This window comes from Maylandia zebra, linkage group LG18 (assembly GCF_041146795.1).
Source record: "Maylandia zebra isolate NMK-2024a linkage group LG18, Mzebra_GT3a, whole genome shotgun sequence".
In the NCBI taxonomy this organism is placed as follows: Eukaryota; Metazoa; Chordata; class Actinopteri; order Cichliformes; family Cichlidae; genus Maylandia; species Maylandia zebra.
Window position 1 is genome coordinate 243,556 of NC_135184.1, and position 21,038 is coordinate 264,593.

Sequence of the window (21,038 nt, forward strand, 5' to 3'; positions counted from 1 at the left end):
TAATGGCCGACTCTGAACCAGTATCAAGAAGGTTAACTCCCTAGCATCGCTCAGCATTTTCAAGCCTGATTGGTGGAGGTGATAACAATGATGCTGGTGGTGATGAAGGTGATTACAGGCATCCTGCTTAAACTGTGAAACAAACAGTGAATGAAGCGTATTTGTTTGTTACCCACAGCAACAGGTGATCAGGATAAGAGCCAGTTCAGAGCGCACAGGTGCATCTACAGTGGACAGACAGCGAGGCACAGGAGGAAGAGGAGGGGAATGAAGAAGACCAAGAACAATCATCACTGATGATATTTAGTCAGCTATTGTAATCCATGTCTGTCCTGTTACTGCAGCCTCTGCTGCTTTTACTGAACTGTAAACATTATTGTAATGTACATAAATCTGGAGTGCCTCTACTGTAAAGTCTCTGTGTCACCTACAGGAAACTACTGCGCGTCTGTTTTAGAGAAACCTGGAAAGGCCCCATGAATACACCGTCACAGATGAAGCAGGCTTTAAACTGGCGAGGGGAAGGCGGAGACGCTGCAGCATAACAGCGGGGTTCTCCTCACGCTTCTGTGGCACACAGGATGTGAACAGCTGGATCACATTCCCAGGGAAGATGTTGCCTGATGTGGATGAGGTGTTCCGACATGACGCTGCAGAATTACCCTCAGCAACTCACAGCGATGTGCTTTCCACGGAGATTTCATTGTGCTGATTTCAGCACTGGCATATCAGTTTGCTAAACACACTTTCAATAAAAACTTCCTGTTAACAACGGCTTTCGCCTTCCGTCTTAAGCTCCGCCTTCCGTCTGATGATCGGCCTGAGCAAGTCTGACATCACCACGGTCATCTGAGAGCTCACACTTGTTTAGTCTAAATCAGTCGTGTGTTCAGAAGGTTTAAGCTCACCAATCAAGAACAGGAACGTTTGCACGCAGATTTTTATTGGTTCATTGATCACAGAAGTGTCACTAATCGCTTTCAATACGTTATCGTCTGCAGCAGCACACTTCCTGTCAGCTGACCTACAGTCTGGTCACACCGGTTGCCCCACACACACACACCTGTGTTGGTCATCATCGTCACGGCTACAGGGGAACGGCCGGATCACCTGAGCAATGCGACTGGCTACGGCGGCGGAACTGGCGGCGATGACTCTTCGGGACATCATGTCAAACTCTGAGCCTGAGGACACACGGACCAATTAGACGACGCCTCGCAGCTAAAAAAGGTGACACGACATCATGCGGCAGATACAGACCGTCTGTATCTTTGACAACTCCTCCAGCTTCCCGGACAATGATGGCGGAGGCAGCGATGTCCCAGCAGTGCATCCCGATGTGATAGTAGGCGTCGGCACCGCCTGTCGCCACCTGACACATGTCAACCGCTGCTGTGCCCAGTGCACGCACTCTGAAACACGCAAGCAACAACACGTCAACACAAACGCGAAAAAACAAAAAAGTTCAAAATGCAGAAAGAGCTGTGGTCTCTTCCAGGCTCGTTCAAAGAGGAAAGTAGGTCGGTACATGTGTGCCAACAGGTCAGAGAGCATGCAAAGGTCATGTGACCTTCACATCTTTTAAGAAAGCTTTGGGTGTGAAGCCCACAGGAAGGTCGGTTGGACCTGAACACCACACCAACCCCGAGACCGACCTCTGACCTCTCAGCTATTGCTGCACTTCGAGCTGCTCTGTGATGGATCCAATCAGTGATCAATGAAGCGCTCTGAATCCTGATTTTCTTTCTTCTTAATTTCATTGGTGTGCTGATTCAAACTTTATTTATACAGCACACCAATGAAATTAAGAAGAAAGAAAATCAGGATTCAAACCTCAGAGTCAATGCAGGTGCACTGAGCATGCTCAAAAAGCAGGGCCAGGGGGGGCAGGGGGGCCCGGGGGCAGGGCCTTACCCGTGCACAGGAAGCTTCAGCAGTCTGAAGATGTTGGATGTCACGGTGGACAACGCAAGGTCATCACGCTCTGCCCCAATCTCTGTCACCACCACACACTGGCTGATATCTGATTGAGACAAAGGTCAGCGTGAAGCCGGATCCACCATAAATGCACGCCACACAAGCATGGTGTCCTGTGTGATGTCACCTTCCTGTCCAGAGACGTGCAGTGGCTCTCCGTTCAGGAATGCCCCTCTTCCTCTTTGAGCGTGGAACAGTTTGTCATCAACACAGCTGTACACGATCCCGAACTCCGTCTGAGAACAGCAGTACGAGTCAGTCGGACCACTCTGACCCCCGACCCCGGAGACCGATGGCTCAGCCTACCTGCTTGTTGACAGTGAAGGCGATGGAGATGGCAACAAACGGGAACCTGATGAAAGACAGCAAAGGATCTGTTAGCGCAGTGCTTCCCAAAGCGGGGGGGGGGTGTAAGAATTTAAAATAAAGGGGGGCCTTGGGAAGCACTGCTCTAACCTCTGTTACCTCGCGTTCTCCGAGGGCAACGACGGTCCTAAGACTTCATGTTTTCAGGTTCTCAAACCTTTGTGGGGTTTTAAACTGGGGACACCGTATGTGTGCGAGTTCATAATGTGGGCGGAGCCACTCACCTGTGGACAAAGTTCACGGTCCCATCAATAGGGTCAATGATCCAGGTGGGGAGATCGGTCAGCTCTACACGCTCACCTGCAGCCACAGACTCCTCCCCGATGAACCTGAGGTCACAGGTGTAATATCATCTACCTGCTAACTTCCTGCCCGCCGTCACTAGGCAGACTTTAAAACAGTTTACAACCTGGGCGTCCAATCTGAATCCAGTTTGTGTAACGGGTCCCTCCCCAGAGTTCATGCTGGATTCATTAGTCGACTGTGACACAATGAAGCAAAATAAAGACAGTGTGACAGTAGAACTCAATAGAACCTGTGCTGAGGATACTGGCTCCTGATGGCAGATAAGATGATCGTCTCAACTCGTTGGTCCGTTTCTGTCACCAGGTCAGCCGGAGAGCTTTTGAGCTTCACTTCCTTCTCCTGTTGGAACGCTGTCAGCACCACCTGGTAGCAAAGACGCAGGTAAAGGCACACAAACGTTTGTGTGTGCGCGTGTTCGTTCATGCACGTGTCTGTGTGCGCGCCTGTGTGTGTAAACTCTGCTCCGTGACATTCCTGAATGTTCCTAGGAAACCTGACCGCTTGCTGAACCGCAGTGTCATCATCACCTGTAGCTGACTGAGCAGCCGTCCAATCAGGATTCACACCAGAAGCACCTGTTACAATTAAAAACGCCACACCATGACCTGTGACCTCAATGCTGTGTTGTGATTGGCTGCTGTGTCACTTACCTTACTGGCCTGTTTGGCAATGGAGATGCCGAAATTCAGACAGTCGGTCCAGTCGGCCATTGTGAGCGAGCGGTGTTGGCGAGGAGGAGCAACACTGAGGACACGAAGAGAAGGAGAGAAAGCAATGAAACCAGAGAGAAAAGAACAAATCAAAAGATGAAAGAAAGAAGAGACTGAAACACACGGCGAGGAGGAGGAGGAGCAGTGTTCACACCTGTGACATGAAGAAGAAAACTGTTGCAAACACCTCAGCTTTTTCCTGTTTTATGCTACAAACAGCCAATCAGAGCTCACCTCCCACCACCTGCAGTACAGCTGACCAATGCTAGCTCTGCTAGGAGCACCAGGCTCCTCCCCTTCATATCAACCTCATGCACTAACACTGAGCGTGCTCAGAATCAGCATCAGGAACAGAGTACAGCACACTGTGGCTGTGTCCCAATTCAGGGTCTGCACGCTGGAAGTACGCATTTTAAGTGCGGTTATGTCACCGCCACGCGACGACGGCTGTTCCAATTCGAAGTGTACTTCAAATGCATACTCCAAATGCGCCGTCGATTTCCCCAAATATCAAGCGTGGTCCGGTGCACGCTTCATGGTCCCATATATCCCACAATTCATAGCGCGGCGGTGGGTGTAGAGAATTTTGCCGCAAAATACGGCAGAAGGGAGCAGCCAGAGGTTTTTTTTTTTCCCAAACTTTATTAAACTTATAAAGCCAACAGTCAGTCATTCCAGTTCAGTTTGTACAGTAGACATACAAGGCAAATAAAAGTAACAATATACAGCACAATGAAATAAGAAGGATAAATAAATAAAGGATAAAAAAGAAAAAAGGGGGGGAATGTGACAGACTTCATAACAACTGTAACGGTCTTTTGCATTTGATGTTTGTTGCATTTGATGTTTGTTGCATTTGATATTTGTTAAGCTGTATGTCTGGATTTTGTTCCTTTACGCCCTCTGGTGGTGAACTGTGTAGGGTACAGCTTTGCTGTTTGGGTCTCCACCCAGCCACTTTTCTTTTGCTAGCGCACATGGTGTCTGCATGCTGCAGCTCACAGTTAGCTCCACACATGGAGAAAATATCGTTTAAGAGTGGAAATAATTGACAAAGACGATGGAAGATAAGGCAATAAGGCCATAAAGGACTATTTAGTACCTCCTGGATGTCAGCTCACGAGGTTTGTGTATTTTAAATGTTTATTTTCTGTAATTAAGGATTTTTGATTGATTGGCACTACGTACAAGAGTGCATTTTGATGTGATGTTTTTGTTTTATTGTTTTGTCCGTGAGCAGTTCTCACAGGTTGCCAAGACCAGAATAAACCCTGTTTTATAACTACATCGTGTGTACGTCAATCCTTGAGGGTGCTACAACAACTTTGTACTTGAAAGTTGTGACAGCTCATTCGTTAAACATTTCTGAATGAATTTCAATCAATGATAAACCTTTTTTATTTGAAGTTAATTTAAGAGAGTTTAAGTAATATTCAATTTCAATCAAAAACAAATTAAATGATGGGGTTGAGTTTTGAAATTTACATTTATGTATGTGGAATTTCCCCAATAAGATGGAGCGACCGAAGAGTGAACTGTCAAAAGTACTGAATATGACGCCACTTATTTATGTGCAAATGTGTAATAATTAAAGTCAGTCATACATATATATATATATATATATATATATGTATGACTGACTTTAACGGGCAGCACGGTGGTTAGCACTGTTGCCGCACAGCAAGAAGGTCCTGAGTTCAATTCCACCATCAGGCCGGGGTCTTTCTGTGTGGAGTTTGCATGTTCTCCCCGTGTTTGCGTGGGTTCCCTCCGGGTACTCCGGCTTCCTCCCACCGTCCAAACACATGCAGCTTGTGGGGATAGGTTAATTGGATAATCCAAATTGTCACTAGGTGTGAATGTGAGTGCGAATGGTCGTCTGTCCCTGTGTGTTAGCCCTGCGACAGACTGGCGACCTGTCCAGGGTGTACCCTGCCTCTCGCCCTATGACAGCTGGGATAGGCTCCAGCGCCCCCCGCGACCCTGAAAAGGATAAGCGGAAGCGAATGGATGGATGGATATATATATATATATATATAATATAATTGATCCAACATGGCGGCGCGTGCACACGCAGCGGCTTCTCTCTCTCCCAAACAAACTACTTTTTCGTGTTTTTCGTCCTGCAAGTTGCAGTGTTTTTGTAAGTCTTTGTCGCGTCTATCTGTGTGCAAGCGAGGATATGCCCGAACACTTCTTCTCGACATCAGCAGAAACAAACTTTTTAAGTTAAACTCTGTGGACACCGAGAAGCTGAAAGATCTGGGTCTGCTCCGAAGGCCTACTCAATCACCGACCCCCACTCCCGCACTTCGCCCACAATGGATGCGCCTCAAGTGGTGTGAGAGGAAGCAGAAGAGGGGTAAGCGCGGTGGCATCCGAGCTAGGCTAGCGGCTAGCCCACACAAACCCGCCATCCCCTCTATCGTTCTGGCCAACGTACGCTCGCTAGAAAATAAACTGGACAACATCCGACTGCTACGTTCATCTCAAAGGAATGTAAAGGACTGCTGTGCTTTTTTTTTTTTTTTTTTTTTTTTCTAAATGACATCAGAAACAGCAGTACATTACGTGATGGCAGAGCTTCAGTTCATCCTTTGTCGTCTTTTTTTTTTTTTTTTTTTTTTTTTTTTTTAAATAAATAGGACAGGGGGAATGAATGAGAGAAAGAGGGGGAGAGAAAGAAAGAAAACCAAAGGGGAGAAGAGACGGTGAGAAGGGGGGGGAAGAGAGAGAGAAAAAAAAGAACTCCTGGGTCACCTGTATGGAGAAAAAACAAACAAACAAAAAAAACAAACAGAGGAGACAGCAAACAACAAAGAGTAACATAATAATAGAGAAAACAAAGCACCATCACAATAAACTAGCTAGTCATAGATATCAATATTTACTAAATAATAAACGATATTGTGCAGCACGCAAGATAGACAGCGCACAGTGTGCTTTGAGGCAGCAGCCAAGAAAGCTTTAGTCCGCGTCTGTGAATACCCATGTGTGCATACCTGTGTGGATCAGCATGCTTGCATTCCAAAGGTTTCTCCATGTAATGATCTGATAGGGAGTGTGGGGGGGCCACAGCCCCGTCCTCCAGGGTGTGAAGCGGGTATGGAGGAGATCAAAACTCCAGACATCCAGAGGCCCCCAGAACACAAGAGACCATGGAAGACCAACAGAGGGGCAGCCGCGCCACTGTTCCAGTAAGAGCTGAGGAGAGTCCCAGATGAGGGCTCGCCCAGCAGCCGCGGAGCAGAAGTCAGGGGGAGTTGCAGTGACGCGCCCGTGAGCTCCGCCGGCCCCCAGCTGCGCCTGAGTGACCGAGCCCCAGGCCGAGAGGCCGGGGGCACCCCACCTCCAAAGGGGCCCGAGCGAGCCCCAGGCCCCAGGCCCCGACAAGCGGCTGCCAAGGAGTGAGCCGGTGTGTACCCGGACGCCCACCCCCAGACACAAAGAACCACCAACACACCGACACCTGAGGGAGTCCGCCACCGGCAGGGGAAGTGGTGGTGGGTGGAGACTGCTGTGCTTTTGTGTTCACGGAAACATGGCTCAGCGACAGTGTCCCGGACCGCGCCATTCAGCTCGACCAGCTAACATGCTACCGTGCTGACAGAGTCATCGTCGCGGGAGGTAAGACCCGCGGGGGAGGACTTTGTGTTTACATCAATGATGCCTGGTGTCGCGATGCTGTTGCGGTCTGCAAACACTGCTCACCAGTGCTGGAGTTAATGGTTATTAAGTGCCGGCCATTCTATCTACCGAGGGAATATACAGCCATACTACTGTGCGCTGTGTACATCCCTCCCTCCTCCAATGTCAACAACAGGAATGAGGCACTGAATGAACTGTACCAGCACATCAGTGAGCAGCAGACAGCCCATCCTGATGCTTTTCTCATCCTGGCTGGGGATTTCAATCATGCAGACTTAAAGTGCGTGTTTCCAAAAATACAACAACACATAGACTTTCCAACAAGGGGAAATAACACACTGGACTTTGTTTACACCACCCAGAGAGGAGCTTACAAAGCTTTTCCCCTCCCCCACCTCGGCGCCTCAGACCACATCACTGTCATGCTAATGCCTGCCTACAGACCGCTCGTTAAAACCACCAAACCGGTTCGTAAGCGGATACAAGTGTGGCCAGAGGGGTCTTCAGAGGCTCTACAGGACTGCTTTAATACTACAGACTGGAACATGTTTAAGCAGGCTGCCACCTATAACAACACCACTGACCTCCAGGAGTACGCAGAGACTGTTACTGCCTACATCAACAAGTGTATTGAGGATGTAACAGTCACGAAAACCATAACTGTCCGGGCCAATCAAAAACCATGGATGACAGGAGAGGTCTACAGGCTGCTGAAAGCTCGGAATGTTGCCTTCAGAGATGGAGACGAGGCGAGCCTGAGGACAGCTAGGGCCAACCTTTCCCGTGGCATCAGAGAGGCTAAGAGACAGTACTCCAGGAAAATATCTCATCACTTCAAAGACAGCAGAGACTCACGGAGCCTGTGGCAAGGCATTCAGACCATCACAGATTACAAGCCCCCACCACAGACCTGTGATAGCACTATCCTCCTGCTGAACGAGCTGAACACTTTCTTTGCTCGCTTTGAAGTCCAAAACAGCACCACTGCACAGAAGACCCCACCCCCTCCTGGTGACCAGGTGATGACTCTGTCCCCGGACAGCGTGAGGAGATCCCTCAGCAGGATCAATGCACGTAAAGCTCCGGGTCCTGACAACATTCCTGGTCGTGTACTGAGAGACTGTGCAGTGGAACTCACTGATGTCTTCACAGACATCTTCAACATATCACTCATCCAGGCTGTCGTCCCCACATGTTTTAAAGCCACCACAATCATTCCGGTTCCAAAAAAGTCATCTCCCTCCTGCTTTAATGACTACCGTCCTGTTGCACTTACTCCCATCCTGATGAAGTGCTTCGAACGACTAGTCATGCAACACATCAAGACTGTCCTGCCCCCCTCCCTGGATCCCTTCCAGTTCGCGTATCGGCCCAACCGCTCAACCGATGATGCCATCTCCACTGCACTCCACTCGGCACTCACACACCTGGACAAAAAAGACTCATATGTTCGAATGCTGTTCATAGATTTCAGTTCAGCATTCAACACTATAATCCCCCAACAGCTCACTCAAAAACTGGTCCAGCTGGGGCTCAACACCTCACTGTGCAACTGGCTGTTGGATTTCCTCACCGGAAGACCTCAAGCAGTACGGGTCGGCAGTAACACATCCAGCACCATCATTTTAAACACGGGGGCCCCGCAGGGATGTGTGCTGAGCCCCCTCCTCTTCACTCTGCTGACCCATGACTGCACTCCATCATACAGCTCCAACCTCTTCATCAAGTTTGCGGACGACACAACGGTGGTGGGTCTCATTAGCAACAGGGATGAGACCGACTACAGAAGTGAGGTGAGACGCCTGGCCACGTGGTGTGCTGACAACAATCTCTCTCTGAATGTGGAGAAGATGAAGGAGATTGTTGTGGACTTCAGGAGAGTGCACACCCAACATGCTCCTCTGACCATTGACGGAGCGTCTGTGGAGAGAGTGAGCAGCACCAAGTTCTTGGGTGTGCACATCACAGAGGATCTCTCCTGGACGTACAACACCACAGCACTCGCCAAGAAATCACAGCAGCGTCTCTTCTTTCTCCGCAAACTAAGAAGAGCAGGAGCACCAGCCCCCATCACGTACACTTTCTACAGAGGCACCATCGAGAGCATCCTGTCGAGCTGCATCACTGTGTGGTTTGGAGCCTGCAATGCGTCCTGTCATAGAACCCTCCAACGCATAGTGAGAGCTGCAGAGAGGATCATTGGTGTCTCTCTCCCCTCCCTCCAGGACATTTACAGCACCCGTCTCACTAAAAAAGCCCTTTGCATAGCGGCTGATCCCACGCACCCAATGCAAAGCTTCTTCAAGCTGCTGTCGTCGGGGAGGAGACTGCGGAGTCTCCAGGCCAGGACCAGCAGGCTGAAGGACAGCTTCATCCATCAGGCTGTCAGGAAGCTTAACTCCCTCCCGATTCTGCCCCCTCTCCCCTCTCTCCTCCATGGTCTCACTGAACTCTGTCACACACACACACACACACACACACACACAAACACACACACTCTCTGACTCACTCACTGGCCTGCACCAGTTACCAGTCACTTTGTGGAGCATTGGACTGCCATTACCTCATAAGACTTTGTTGTTATACTTTCTCTTACCGTACATTACTAAATCTCCATTTGCACTATTTGCCTATTTGCACTACTCTGCCTGGTTTACACTCAATGTCACTTATCCATTATATTGTATATTGTATAGCTTTCTTGTTATATGTAAAATTGTATTTATTTAAATTTTTACTTTTTAATTATTTTACTTGCATTTTTAATCACTTTTATATTTAAATATATTTAAATGTTCATTTGCTATTTATCTAGGGATTGAGAGTAACGCAATTTCTATTCTCTGTATGTCCTGTACATGTGGCAGAATCGACAAATAAAGTTGACTTTGACTTTTGACTTTGATATATATATATATATATATATATATATATAGTGGGGCAAAAAAGTATTTAGTCAGCCACTGATTGTGCAAGTTCCCCCACTTAAAATGATGACAGAGGTCAGTAATTTGCACCAGAGGTACACTTCAACTGTGAGAGACAGAATGTGAAAAAAAAATCCATGAATCCACATGGTAGGATTTGTAAAGAATTTATTCGTAAATCAGGGTGGAAAATAAGTATTTGGTCACCTCAAACAAGGAAAATCTCTGGCTCTCACAGACCTGTAACGTCTTCTGTAAGAAGCTTTTCTGTCCCCCACTCGTTACCTGTATGAATGGCACCTGTTTGAACTCATCATCTGTATAAAAGACACCTGTCCACAGCCTCAAACAGTCAGACTCCAAACTCCGCCATGGCCAAGACCAAAGAGCTTTCGAAGGACACCAGGAAAAGTATTGTAGACCTGCACCAGACTGGGAAGAGTGAATCTACAATAGGCAAGCAGCTTGGTGTGAAAAAATCAACTGTGGGAGCAATCATCAGAAAATGGAAGACATACAAGACCACTGATAATCTCCCTCGATCTGGGGCTCCACGCAAGATCTCATCCCGTGGGGTCAAAATGATCATGAGAACGGTGAGCAAAGATCCCAGAACCACACGGGGGGACCTGGTGAATGACCTGCAGAGAGCTGGGACCAAAGTAACAAAGGTCACCATCAGTAACACACTACAACGGCAGGGAATCAAATCCCGCAGTGCCAGACGTGTTCCGCTGCTGAAGCCAGTGCATGTCCAGGCCCGTCTGAAGTTTGCCAGAGAGCACATGGATGATACAGCAGAGGATTGGGAGAATGTCATGTGGTCAGATGAAACCAAAGTAGAACTTTTTGGTATAAACTCAACTCGTCGTGTTTGGAGGAAGAAGAATACTGAGTTGCATCCCAAGAACACCATACCTACTGTGAAGCATGGGGGTGGAAACATCATGCTATGGGGCTGTTTTTCTGCCAAGGGGACAGGACGACTGATCCGTGTTAAGGACAGAATGAATGGGGCCATGTATCGTGAGATTTTGAGCCAAAACCTCCTTCCATCAGTGAGAACTTTGAAGATGAAACGAGGCTGGGTCTTCCAACATGACAATGATCCAAAACACACCGCCCGGGCAACAAAGGAGTGGCTCCGTAAGAAGCATTTGAAAGTCCTGGAGTGGCCTAACCAGTCTCCAGACCTCAACCCCATAGAAAATCTGTGGCGGGAGTTGAAAGTCCGTGTTGCTCGGCGACAGCCCCAAAACATCACTGCTCTCGAGAAGATCTGCATGGAGGAATGGGCCAAAATACCAGCTACTGTGTGTGCAAACCTGGTAAAGACCTATAGTAAACGTTTGACCTCTGTTATTGCCAACAAAGGTTATGTTACAAAGTATTGAGTTGCATTTTTGTTATTGACCAAATACTTATTTTCCACCCTGATTTACGAATAAATTCTTTACAAATCCTACCATGTGGATTCATGGATTTTTTTTCCACATTCTGTCTCTCACAGTTGAAGTGTACCTCTGGTGCAAATTACTGACCTCTCTCATCATTTTAGGTGGGGGAACTTGCACAATCGGTGGCTGACTAAATACTTTTTTGCCCCACTGTATATATGACTGACTTTAATATTTAATATATTTAATATTTAATATATTATTATATAATTACATAATTATATAATTTATACATATATATATATATATATATATACATATATATATATATATATATATATATTAGGGGTTATTGGTCGGTAGTTGGAGGGGACCGGAACCTGCCTCAGTACTACATGGAAGCTCCTGTCAGGCATCATATCGGCTAAGATGAACAGGCACATGGGTCAATACATGAGCGGGACACAGAAAGGAATTGGCAAGAATACCAGAGGTGCAAAACACCAGCTACTGGTAGACAGAACAATCAGCCGAGACTGCAAGACCAGACTGACCAACCTGTGCACTGCCTGGATTGATTACAAGAAGGCCTATGACTCAATGCCCCACAGCTGGATACTGGAATGCCTAGAATTGTACAAGATCAATGGGACCCTAAGAGCCTTCATCAGGAACTCAATGGGGATGTGGCGTACAACACTAGAGGCCAACTCCAAGCCCATAGCACAAGTCACCATCAAGTGCGGGATCTACCAAGGAGATGCTCTGTCCCCACTGCTGTTCTGCATAGGCCTGAACCCCCTCAGTGAGATCATTAACAAGACTGGCTACGGATACCGACTACGGAACGGAGCAGTTGTCAGCCACCTCCTGTACATGGATGACATCAAGCTGTATGCCAAGAGTGAACGAGACATCGATTCACTGATCCACACTACCAGGCTATACAGCAATGACATTGGAATGTCGTTCGGACTGGAGAAGTGTAGTCGGATGGTAACAAAGACAGGGAAGGTAGTCAGAACTGAGGGGATTGAACTACCAGAAGGCAACATTGCAGACATAGAGGACAGTTACAAGTACCTGGGGATCCCGCAGGCAAATGGGAACCATGAAGAGGCCGCTAGAAAGGCTGCAACCACCAAGTACCTGCAGAGGGTCAGGCAAGTCCTGAGGAGTCAGCTGAATGGTAAGAACAAGATCCGGGCCATCAACACATACGCCCTACCCGTGATCAGGTACCCTGCTGGGGTAATAAGCTGGCCAAAGGAGGAGATAGAAGCCACTGACATAAAGACAAGAAAGCTCCTGACCATGCATGGAGGGTTTCACCCCAAGTCCAGCACCCTGAGGCTGTACGCTAAGCGGAAGGAAGGGGGCCGGGGACTGGTGAGTGTCAGCACCACAGTCCAGGATGAGACAAGGAACATCCAAGAATACATTGGGAAGATGGCCCCAACTGACCGAGTGCTCAGTGAATACCTCAGGCAGCAGAAACCCAAGAAAGAGGAGGGAGACGAGGAACCATCATGGAAGGACAGGTCCCTGCACGGTATGTACCACCGGCAGATAGAGGAGGTGGCTGATATCCAGAAATCCTACCAGTGGCTGGACAAAGCTGGACTGAAAGACAGCACAGAGGCACTAATCATGGCAGCACAAGAACAAGCTCTGAGTACAAGATCCATAGAGGCTGGGGTCTATCACACCAGGCAAGACCCCAGGTGCAGGCTGTGTAAAGATGCCCCAGAAACAATCCAGCACATAACAGCAGGGTGCAAGATGCTAGCAGGCAAGGCATACATGGAACGCCATAACCAAGTGGCCGGCATAGTGTACAGGAACATCTGTGCCGAGTATAACCTAGAAGTCCCGAGGTCAAAATGGGAGATGCCCCCAAGGGTGGTGGAGAATGACCGAGCTAAGATCCTGTGGGACTTCCAGATACAGACGGACAAAATGGTGGTGGCTAACCAACCGGACATAGTGGTGGTAGACAAACAGAAGAAGACGGCCGTAGTGATCGATGTAGCGGTTCCGAATGACAGCAATATCAGGAAGAAGGAACACGAGAAGCTGGAGAAATACCAAGGGCTCAGAGAAGAGCTCGAGAGGATGTGGAGGGTGAAGGTAACGGTGGTCCCCGTGGTAATCGGAGCACTAGGTGCGGTGACTCCCAAGCTAGGCGAGTGGCTCCAGCAGATCCCGGGAAAAACATCGGAGATCTCTGTCCAGAAGAGCGCAGTCCTGGGAACAGCTAAGATACTGCGCAGGACCCTCAAGCTCCCAGGCCTCTGGTAGAGGACCCGAGCTTGAAGGATAAACCGCCCGCAGGGGCGTGCTGGGTGTTTAGGGGTGCAACGATATTCGTATCGATATTGAACTGTTCGATACAGTGCTTTCGGTTCGGTACGCATATGTATCGAACAATACAAAATTTGTAATTTATTTTATCAACTTTCCTTCTGACGATGCTGTCTGTGTTGAGCGCTCAGTGAATCTGCGTTCGACTGCTCCGCCTAGGGTCGACAGTGCAGCCTAGGCGGAGTAGTCGAACGCAGATTCACTAAGCGCTCAACACAGACAGCATCGTCAGAAGGAAGAGCGCAGGGCAAGCTAGCGAGACAGAAGTTAAGCTCTCCTTGCAACATGGACCTCCCCCACCCTCATTCAGATCTGGCGTTTGGAATTATTTTGGTTTTCATGTGACGTATGACCCTGAAGGTAAGCGAGTCATGGACTAAAGTAAAACAGTATATTGGATGTGCCATGCAATGCTCAATTACATGGGTGGGAACTAGTGTGTTAGCGCAGTTAGCTCGTTAACGTGTTGGCCGTCTAGCCCCATGCACGGGGCGATCGGCGGTAGCTCGTTAACGGAGATTTGCCGTGTTGTGGCGTTAGGGTCATTTCAACGAGATTAACCTGAAAGCACTAGTGGGTACACAACGAATATGACTGCACATTTACGCCGACATCATCCTAGTGCAAAGACAAGTGGAAGCAGAAAAAAACAAGCAAGCATGCTACTAACTTTAGCCGAGTCATTTAGACAGCTGTTAGCACATGATTCTCCTTATGCTGCTGAGAATATAGCCCAGAAGAAGCGGATAGTATAGCTTTTATTTTGGAAAGAGCCATTTCTCTGTAATAAACTCTCTTTTCCAAAGATGAGTGATTCCTCAATCAGATACACGGCTTGCAATATCGCTAGCCCGACGTCCCGGAGCTAGCGATTTTTTCAGTCGGGCTACCAAAATCTATCTCTGCCCTGCCCGTCGGGCTATTGTAGGAAGGAAAAATATATGTCAATGCTTTTGCATTCTTTCGGAAATGTAGCTGGGTAATTATGTCATTGGCATCGGTGAGCCACTGTCAATATGTGACATGTTGAAATCGCGTTTGAATTTGCGCTTGTTTTTTTGCTTTCACTTTGCAATCGCGCGAACTGTGTATAGAGAGCGACAGCACTGATCTGAGTGATGATAATTTGTGCACCAATTCCTCTGACATCGTCTTATCAATCGTTAGCTTACTATGCAAACATGACAAGTGAAATCTCCCGCAGCAAGCTTAAACATGTGAGAGGTTGATCGCGCAGAGAATCGCTGAGCTTATGTGAGTCCGTGTGTAAAACCAGCAGCATATATATTTTAGTTCTGCTGAGCCAAATAAGACGACGATATCATCACCCCCACCCGAGATTGGGTACATAGCCCCAAGTGCGATAGGAGAAGGATCGTTGAGTGCGAGAGGAACTGACCTGAAAAATAGGATCATGGCCAAGCTTGAAACCTGTATCCCCCGTAGTCGGTTACCAAGATTACGTGAAGTACCCTCAGAAGGTCGGCTAGATGATGTTAATGCAGCACAGTAGGACGATACCTACAACCACGATTACCGACACTAACAAGCTGATCTACAATACGGCAGCAGTGAGATGCTTGGCTACAAGTTGAACAGCCACAAGGGGCAGTACCCTCCATGGAGAAGGAGGCTAGAGGGCAAGATCAAAGTAGCACGGAGGGAGGTTAGCCAACTAACGGAGTTGCAGAAAGGTGCGACAAAGAAGGTGCATAAGAAATACAGCAAGCTGTCCATACCTGAGGCCTTGGAAACTGCCAAGCAAAGACTCATAGCCTTGGCCAGCCGCTTGAGGAGGTACACCAGAGAGATAGAAGGCAGGAGAATAAACCAGCTGTTCTCCACAGAACCAGCAAAGGTGTACTCTCAGTGGCAAGGGAACAATAATAAGAGAACAGCACCACCAAGGCTGGAGACGGAGCAATACTGGAAGAGCATATGGGAGAAGGACGCAACCCATAACGGCAATGCTCAGTGGCTAGTGGATCTGAGGGCAGACCACAGCGACCTCCCTGAACAGGGTCCAGTAACCATCACAGTGGCAGATATCCAAGAAAGGGTCTCCAGTATGAAGAGTTGGACAGCACCAGGGCCCGACATGGTTCACGCCTACTGGCAGCACAAATGAACCAGCTGCTAGTTAACGAGAGACACCCGGAATGGCTAACCGAAGGTCGGACGGTCCTGATCCCCAAGGACCCCAAGAAGGGACCGGTCCCCTCCAACTACCGACCAATAACCTGCCTCAGCACCACATGGACGCTCCTGTCAGGCATCATATCGGCTAAGATGAACAGGCACATGGGTCAATACATGAGCGGGACACAGAAAGGGATTGGCAAGAATACCAGAGGCGCAAAACACCAGCTACTGGTAGACAGTCAGCCGAGACTGCAAGACCAGACTGACCAACCTGTGCACTGCCTGGATTGATTACAAGAAGGCCTATGACTCAATGCCCCACAGCTGGATACTGGAATGCTTAGAATTGTACAAGATCAATGGGACCCTAAGAGCCTTCATCAGGAACTCAATGGGGATGTGGCGTACAACACTAGAGGCCAACTCCAAGCCCATAGCACAAGTCACCATCAAGTGCGGGATCTACCAAGGAGATGCTCTGTCCCCACTGCTGTTCTGCATAGGCCTGAACCCCCTCAGTGAGATCATTAACAAGACTGGCTACGGATACCGACTACGGAACGGAGCAGTTGTCAGCCACCTCCTGTACATGGATGACATCAAGCTGTATGCCAAGAGTGAACGAGACATCGATTCACTGATCCACACTACCAGGCTATACAGCAATGACATTGGAATGTCATTCGGACTGGAGAAGTGTAGTCGGATGGTAACAAAGAGAGGGAAGTTAGTCAGAACTGAGGGGATTGAACTACCAGAAGGCAACATTGCAGACATAGAGGACAGTTACAAGTACCTGGGGATCCTGCAGGCGAATGGGAACCATGAAGAGGCCGCTAGAAAAGCTGCAACCACCAAGTACCTGCAGAGGGTCAGGCAAGTCCTGAGGAGTCAGCTGAATGGTAAGAACAAGATCCGGGCCATCAACACGTACGCCCTGCCCGTGATCAGGTACCCTGCTGGGGTAATAGGCTGGCCAAAGGAGGAGATAGAAGCCACTGACATAAAGACAAAAAGCTCCTTACCATGCATGGAGGGTTTCACCCCAAGTCCAGCACCCTGAGGCTGTACGCTAAGCGCAAGGAAGGGGGCCGGGGACTGGTGAGTGTCAGCACCACAGTCCAGGATGAGACAACGAACATCCAAGAATACATTGGGAAGATGGCCCCAACTGACCGAGTGCTCAGTGAATACCTCCGGCAGATAGAGGAGGTGGCTGATATCCAGAAATCTTACCAGTGGACAAAGCTAGACTGAAAGACAGCACAGAGGCACTAATCATGGCAGCACAAGAACAAGCTCTGAGCACAAGATCCATAGAGGCTGGGGTCTATCACACCAGGCAAGACCCCAGGTGCAGGCTGTGTAAAGATGCCCCAGAGACAATCCAGCACATAACAGCAGGGTGCAAGATGCTAGCAGGCAGGGCATACATGGAACGCCATAACCAAGTGGCCGGCATAGTGTACAGGAACATCTGTGCCAAGTATAATCTGGAAGTCCCGAGGTCAAAATGGGAGATGCCCCCAAGGGTGGTGGAGAATGACCGAGCTAAGATCCTGTGGGACTTCCAGATACAGACGGACAAAATGGTGGTGGCTAACCAACCGGACATAGTGGTGGTAGACAAACAGAAGAAGACGGCCGTAGTGATCGATGTAGCGGTTCCGAATGACAGCAATATCAGGAAGAAGGAACACGAGAAGCTGGAGAAATACCAAGGGCTCAGAGAAGAGCTCGAGAGGATGTGGAGGGTGAAGGTAATGGTGGTCCCCGTGGTAATCGGAGCACTAGGTGCGGTGACTCCCAAGCTAGGCGAGTGGCTCCAGCAGATCCCGGGAATAACATCGGAGATCTCTGTCCAGAAGAGCGCAGTCCTGGGAACAGCTAAGATACTGCGCAGGACCCTCAAGCTCCCAGGCCTCTGGTAGAGGACCCGAGCTTGAAGGATAAACCGCCCACAGGGGCGTGCTGGGTGTTTTTTTTTTTTATATATATATTGTGATATTATTCTGTTATTATATGTTACCTTATATATGTAATCAAAGTAGTTGAATTAGAATACTGCTGTAGATCATATTATACCCTTTAAAATAGAGTGTGTGATCTGTATGTAGTTTAGTTCTCATTATACTTTTGAGTTAACAGAACATATTCACATATTAGTTCATTAGATAAATGTGCATCACTCTGTATCCTTGATCTGCTGGGAATGTGTTACACTGTTTTCTTGACATGCTCAATTGTTGAATCATGAAGAGAAGGTTGTAAGCAGGAGACTCTGTGTCTAAGACAGGGGAGATAGACAGACCACATTCCACACCCCCACCTTACAGAAAGCAGAGAAACAACTGCCGAGGTCATAACTTAGGCGCTGTAACAGAGAAAAAATGTGATGTTTTGGCTTTTACGACTAGCTGGGGGCCACTAGAGACTATAAAAAGCTGAGCAACCCGTCACCATTTTGAGACATGTGCCTGACCCTCTGGTAGCATCTCTCCCGTCCGGACGTTCTAATGCTCTTATTGTTGAATTGTATGCAAATAAATGATTGTTGATTGAGCATTGATACACCGAGTATTGTCCTTCCTTCAGCCCAAAGATTCAAAGAACTGCGTGTTTTCAACAACTTGGTGCCGTGTGACCCGGATCTTTGGTGTGCTGAGGAGGTGTAGATTTGGCCTTTGGTGAGATCGTGAGGCGAGGTGAACAGAGGACCGGTCCAAAAATAAAAAGGTAAGCACAGCCTGTTGTATTATAAATACCAAATGTGCATATTGGGCTTTCCAAATTAATCTGTTCGCTGAGTCACATGTATTTTCACAGTAAATTTGTCGGTGTCTGGTTTTTGGCGCAAGATACTAACAACATAAGTTGAGGCTGAATTCCAGTGTGTTAAATAAACTGCTTCTACCGAGAAACTAATAAGACACTACGTTGAGCTAGTTGCAGTAAACTGCTTCTACCGAGAAACTAATAAGATACTACGTTGAGCTAGTTGCAGCCACTTTACCTTCCACATTTAATTTTGTCTAATACTGGCTTCTGTAGCAATAATACGTTAGAATTTCTTCTGAAGACGCGGCCATAAGTTCAGTACATTGAAGTCGAGGTTTGTTTATTTTGTTTATGGTGTCAGTGACGTCCTGGCTTTTGCCGGCTATGAAATAGAAGTTGATTTAAGGACAAGCAGATACTGGCTTCACGGTGCAGTTGGACGCTGGCAACGCGAGAGCGAAACACGTCCGTAGGTTTGGTTTATGATACGGCGTGTTCCGGTGGTGCGGCCGTGAAGTGCAGTAGTGGTTGGTGCTAATTTTAGTACATTAGATAGAGGTTTTGACAGTGGTTTGTGGCGTCAGTCGAGTATAAAGGGCTGCGGTCATAATACAAAGTAAAAATTTAAGTACAGAGCAACACCTGGTTTATGATGTCAGGTATAACTTCGGGGATGCAAGCATCACTTTTATGATGCGACTTTGCTCCGTTGTGGCGGTCATAATCGCAGAGAAAAGGGTATTTTGGTCTATGGTGCAGTGTGCTTTAAGAAGATCTAATAGTTGAGCTCAGAGGTTTCTGTGTAAAATTCCCGCTGAGGAAAGGTGTTGTGGGTGAGTGTGAAAGCGCGCTCTGGGTGAGAGAGTGTGTGTGAAGCTGCGAGGCGCGCTCTGGGTGCTGTCTTGTGGGTGAAGCGCGCACTGAGTGAGAGTGTGAGTGAGGCGCGCTCTGAGTGTGTTTTTGTGTGGAGTGTGAAGCGTGAACACAGTGACAGTGACGGTTAATGTGTTTGATTAGGAGGACATTAGAGCAAATACACATTTTAGGATCAAAGGTTGATGCCTAGTGTACCTGTGGAACTTTGCCCTAGGAGTGGCGACCCTCCTGTCCGGGGACGCTTGGCCAGGACCGGCGGCGTCCGGGTGCCGAGGTGGTGACTTGGGGAGGTGAGGGCCCCCGCATAGCCACGGAAATAACACTGGAACGGCCGTGTAATCACGGGTTCACATTTATTTCCGGACTAGAACAAGACACATTTTGCGAACAAAGGTTGAGTCTAGATTTAGTAAAGAAATATAAAAAGGTTGAATTCCTCGTTTCAGTGGTTGAAATTGTTGTGTGCCTGTCCCCTGACGAGTGTGAAATTAAAATAAAGAGGGAATTTGGAGCCACATAGAGATAGACGGGCATAATTGGGTGTATTACTCTGTGGTGTAATAAAAATAAAAAGGAGAGATAGTAAGAGGTGTGCAGTGGAGAATTATGGAGGAGTACAGAGAGGAATGTGTTGGGAGACTGGCGTACAGTTTACGCTGTCAAGGTAGGCGTGTTGCCTGCTTATCTGTTTAACAGTGATGAAAATGAAATTAAATAAATCTCTTAGTGTGTTAATACAGGAAGCTGCGGACCTGGACCAACTGCCCCCACAAGCACAGCGGCCGAAGCAAAATTATAGGTAATGGGAACCACACCCAGCACGAATCAGCAGCTGTGAAACAGACAGCAGCGAGGAGAGAATTAGAGGAGAAATTAAGAGAAGTTTTAACACATAAAACTGGGGCCAACGGACTTGTGGAGGTTGGGAAGGCGTCCGGAGCATCACAACAAAAAGGTGAAACAAAAACACACAAGCAGAGAAATCTGAGAGAAAGGCTCCTTTTAAGGTAACGCCTAGTTTGAGAAAAGATAAAATTAACCTGCTTTTATACAAATGCACATACACGCAATGAAGAAACAGCTTACACTCATGAACACGTGAAGATTTTCCAGCAAGGTTAAAGAAAAATTAACATACTTAAATGATGAAGTCTATACATTACTGACAAAGAAACCCTCTGGGTTGCAGGACAACAATTTAACAAAAAAAAAAAAAAAAGGAACACTGGTCTAACCAACCAGGCAAGACACAACAAATTTAGTGGTTAAAAGATTCAAATTGTGACATGTTTTCTGTTGATTGATTAATAAAAGTGATTACTGAATGAAAGAAAGTTCCTTTTTTGGGCTTTTAAACATGATCTTAAGAATTTTAACATATACTGGTGTTGTCCTGTCAACTTGGTGGGTTAGGAGTTGATTATATCGGGAGACAAAAAACAAGAAAAAAGGGGGAGAGAAGGCTGACACAGGGCCTGGCCCCATTGCCTCCCCTCTGAATAACACAGCCAACACAACAACATTTTCCTGTTCGTTTGTTTTTGTTT

At 47.7% G+C, this 21,038-nt stretch overlaps 1 protein-coding gene across 1 annotated transcript; it reads right to left on the minus strand.

Annotated features, from left to right (window-relative positions):
- Positions 1-922: 922 nt before the first annotated feature.
- On the minus strand, positions 923-3,539 carry LOC101481735 (inositol monophosphatase 1). Its single transcript, XM_076877195.1, has 9 exons — positions 3,484-3,539; positions 3,300-3,393; positions 2,879-3,012; positions 2,568-2,672; positions 2,284-2,329; positions 2,105-2,213; positions 1,915-2,023; positions 1,261-1,412; positions 923-1,184 (listed from the first exon to the last, which is right to left on the minus strand). The coding sequence occupies exons 2-9, from the start codon at positions 3,357-3,359 to the stop codon at positions 1,036-1,038; spliced, it is 864 nt and encodes a 287-aa protein (XP_076733310.1). The 5' UTR covers positions 3,360-3,393; positions 3,484-3,539; the 3' UTR covers positions 923-1,035.
- Between the last annotated feature and the right edge of the window lie 17,499 nt (positions 3,540-21,038).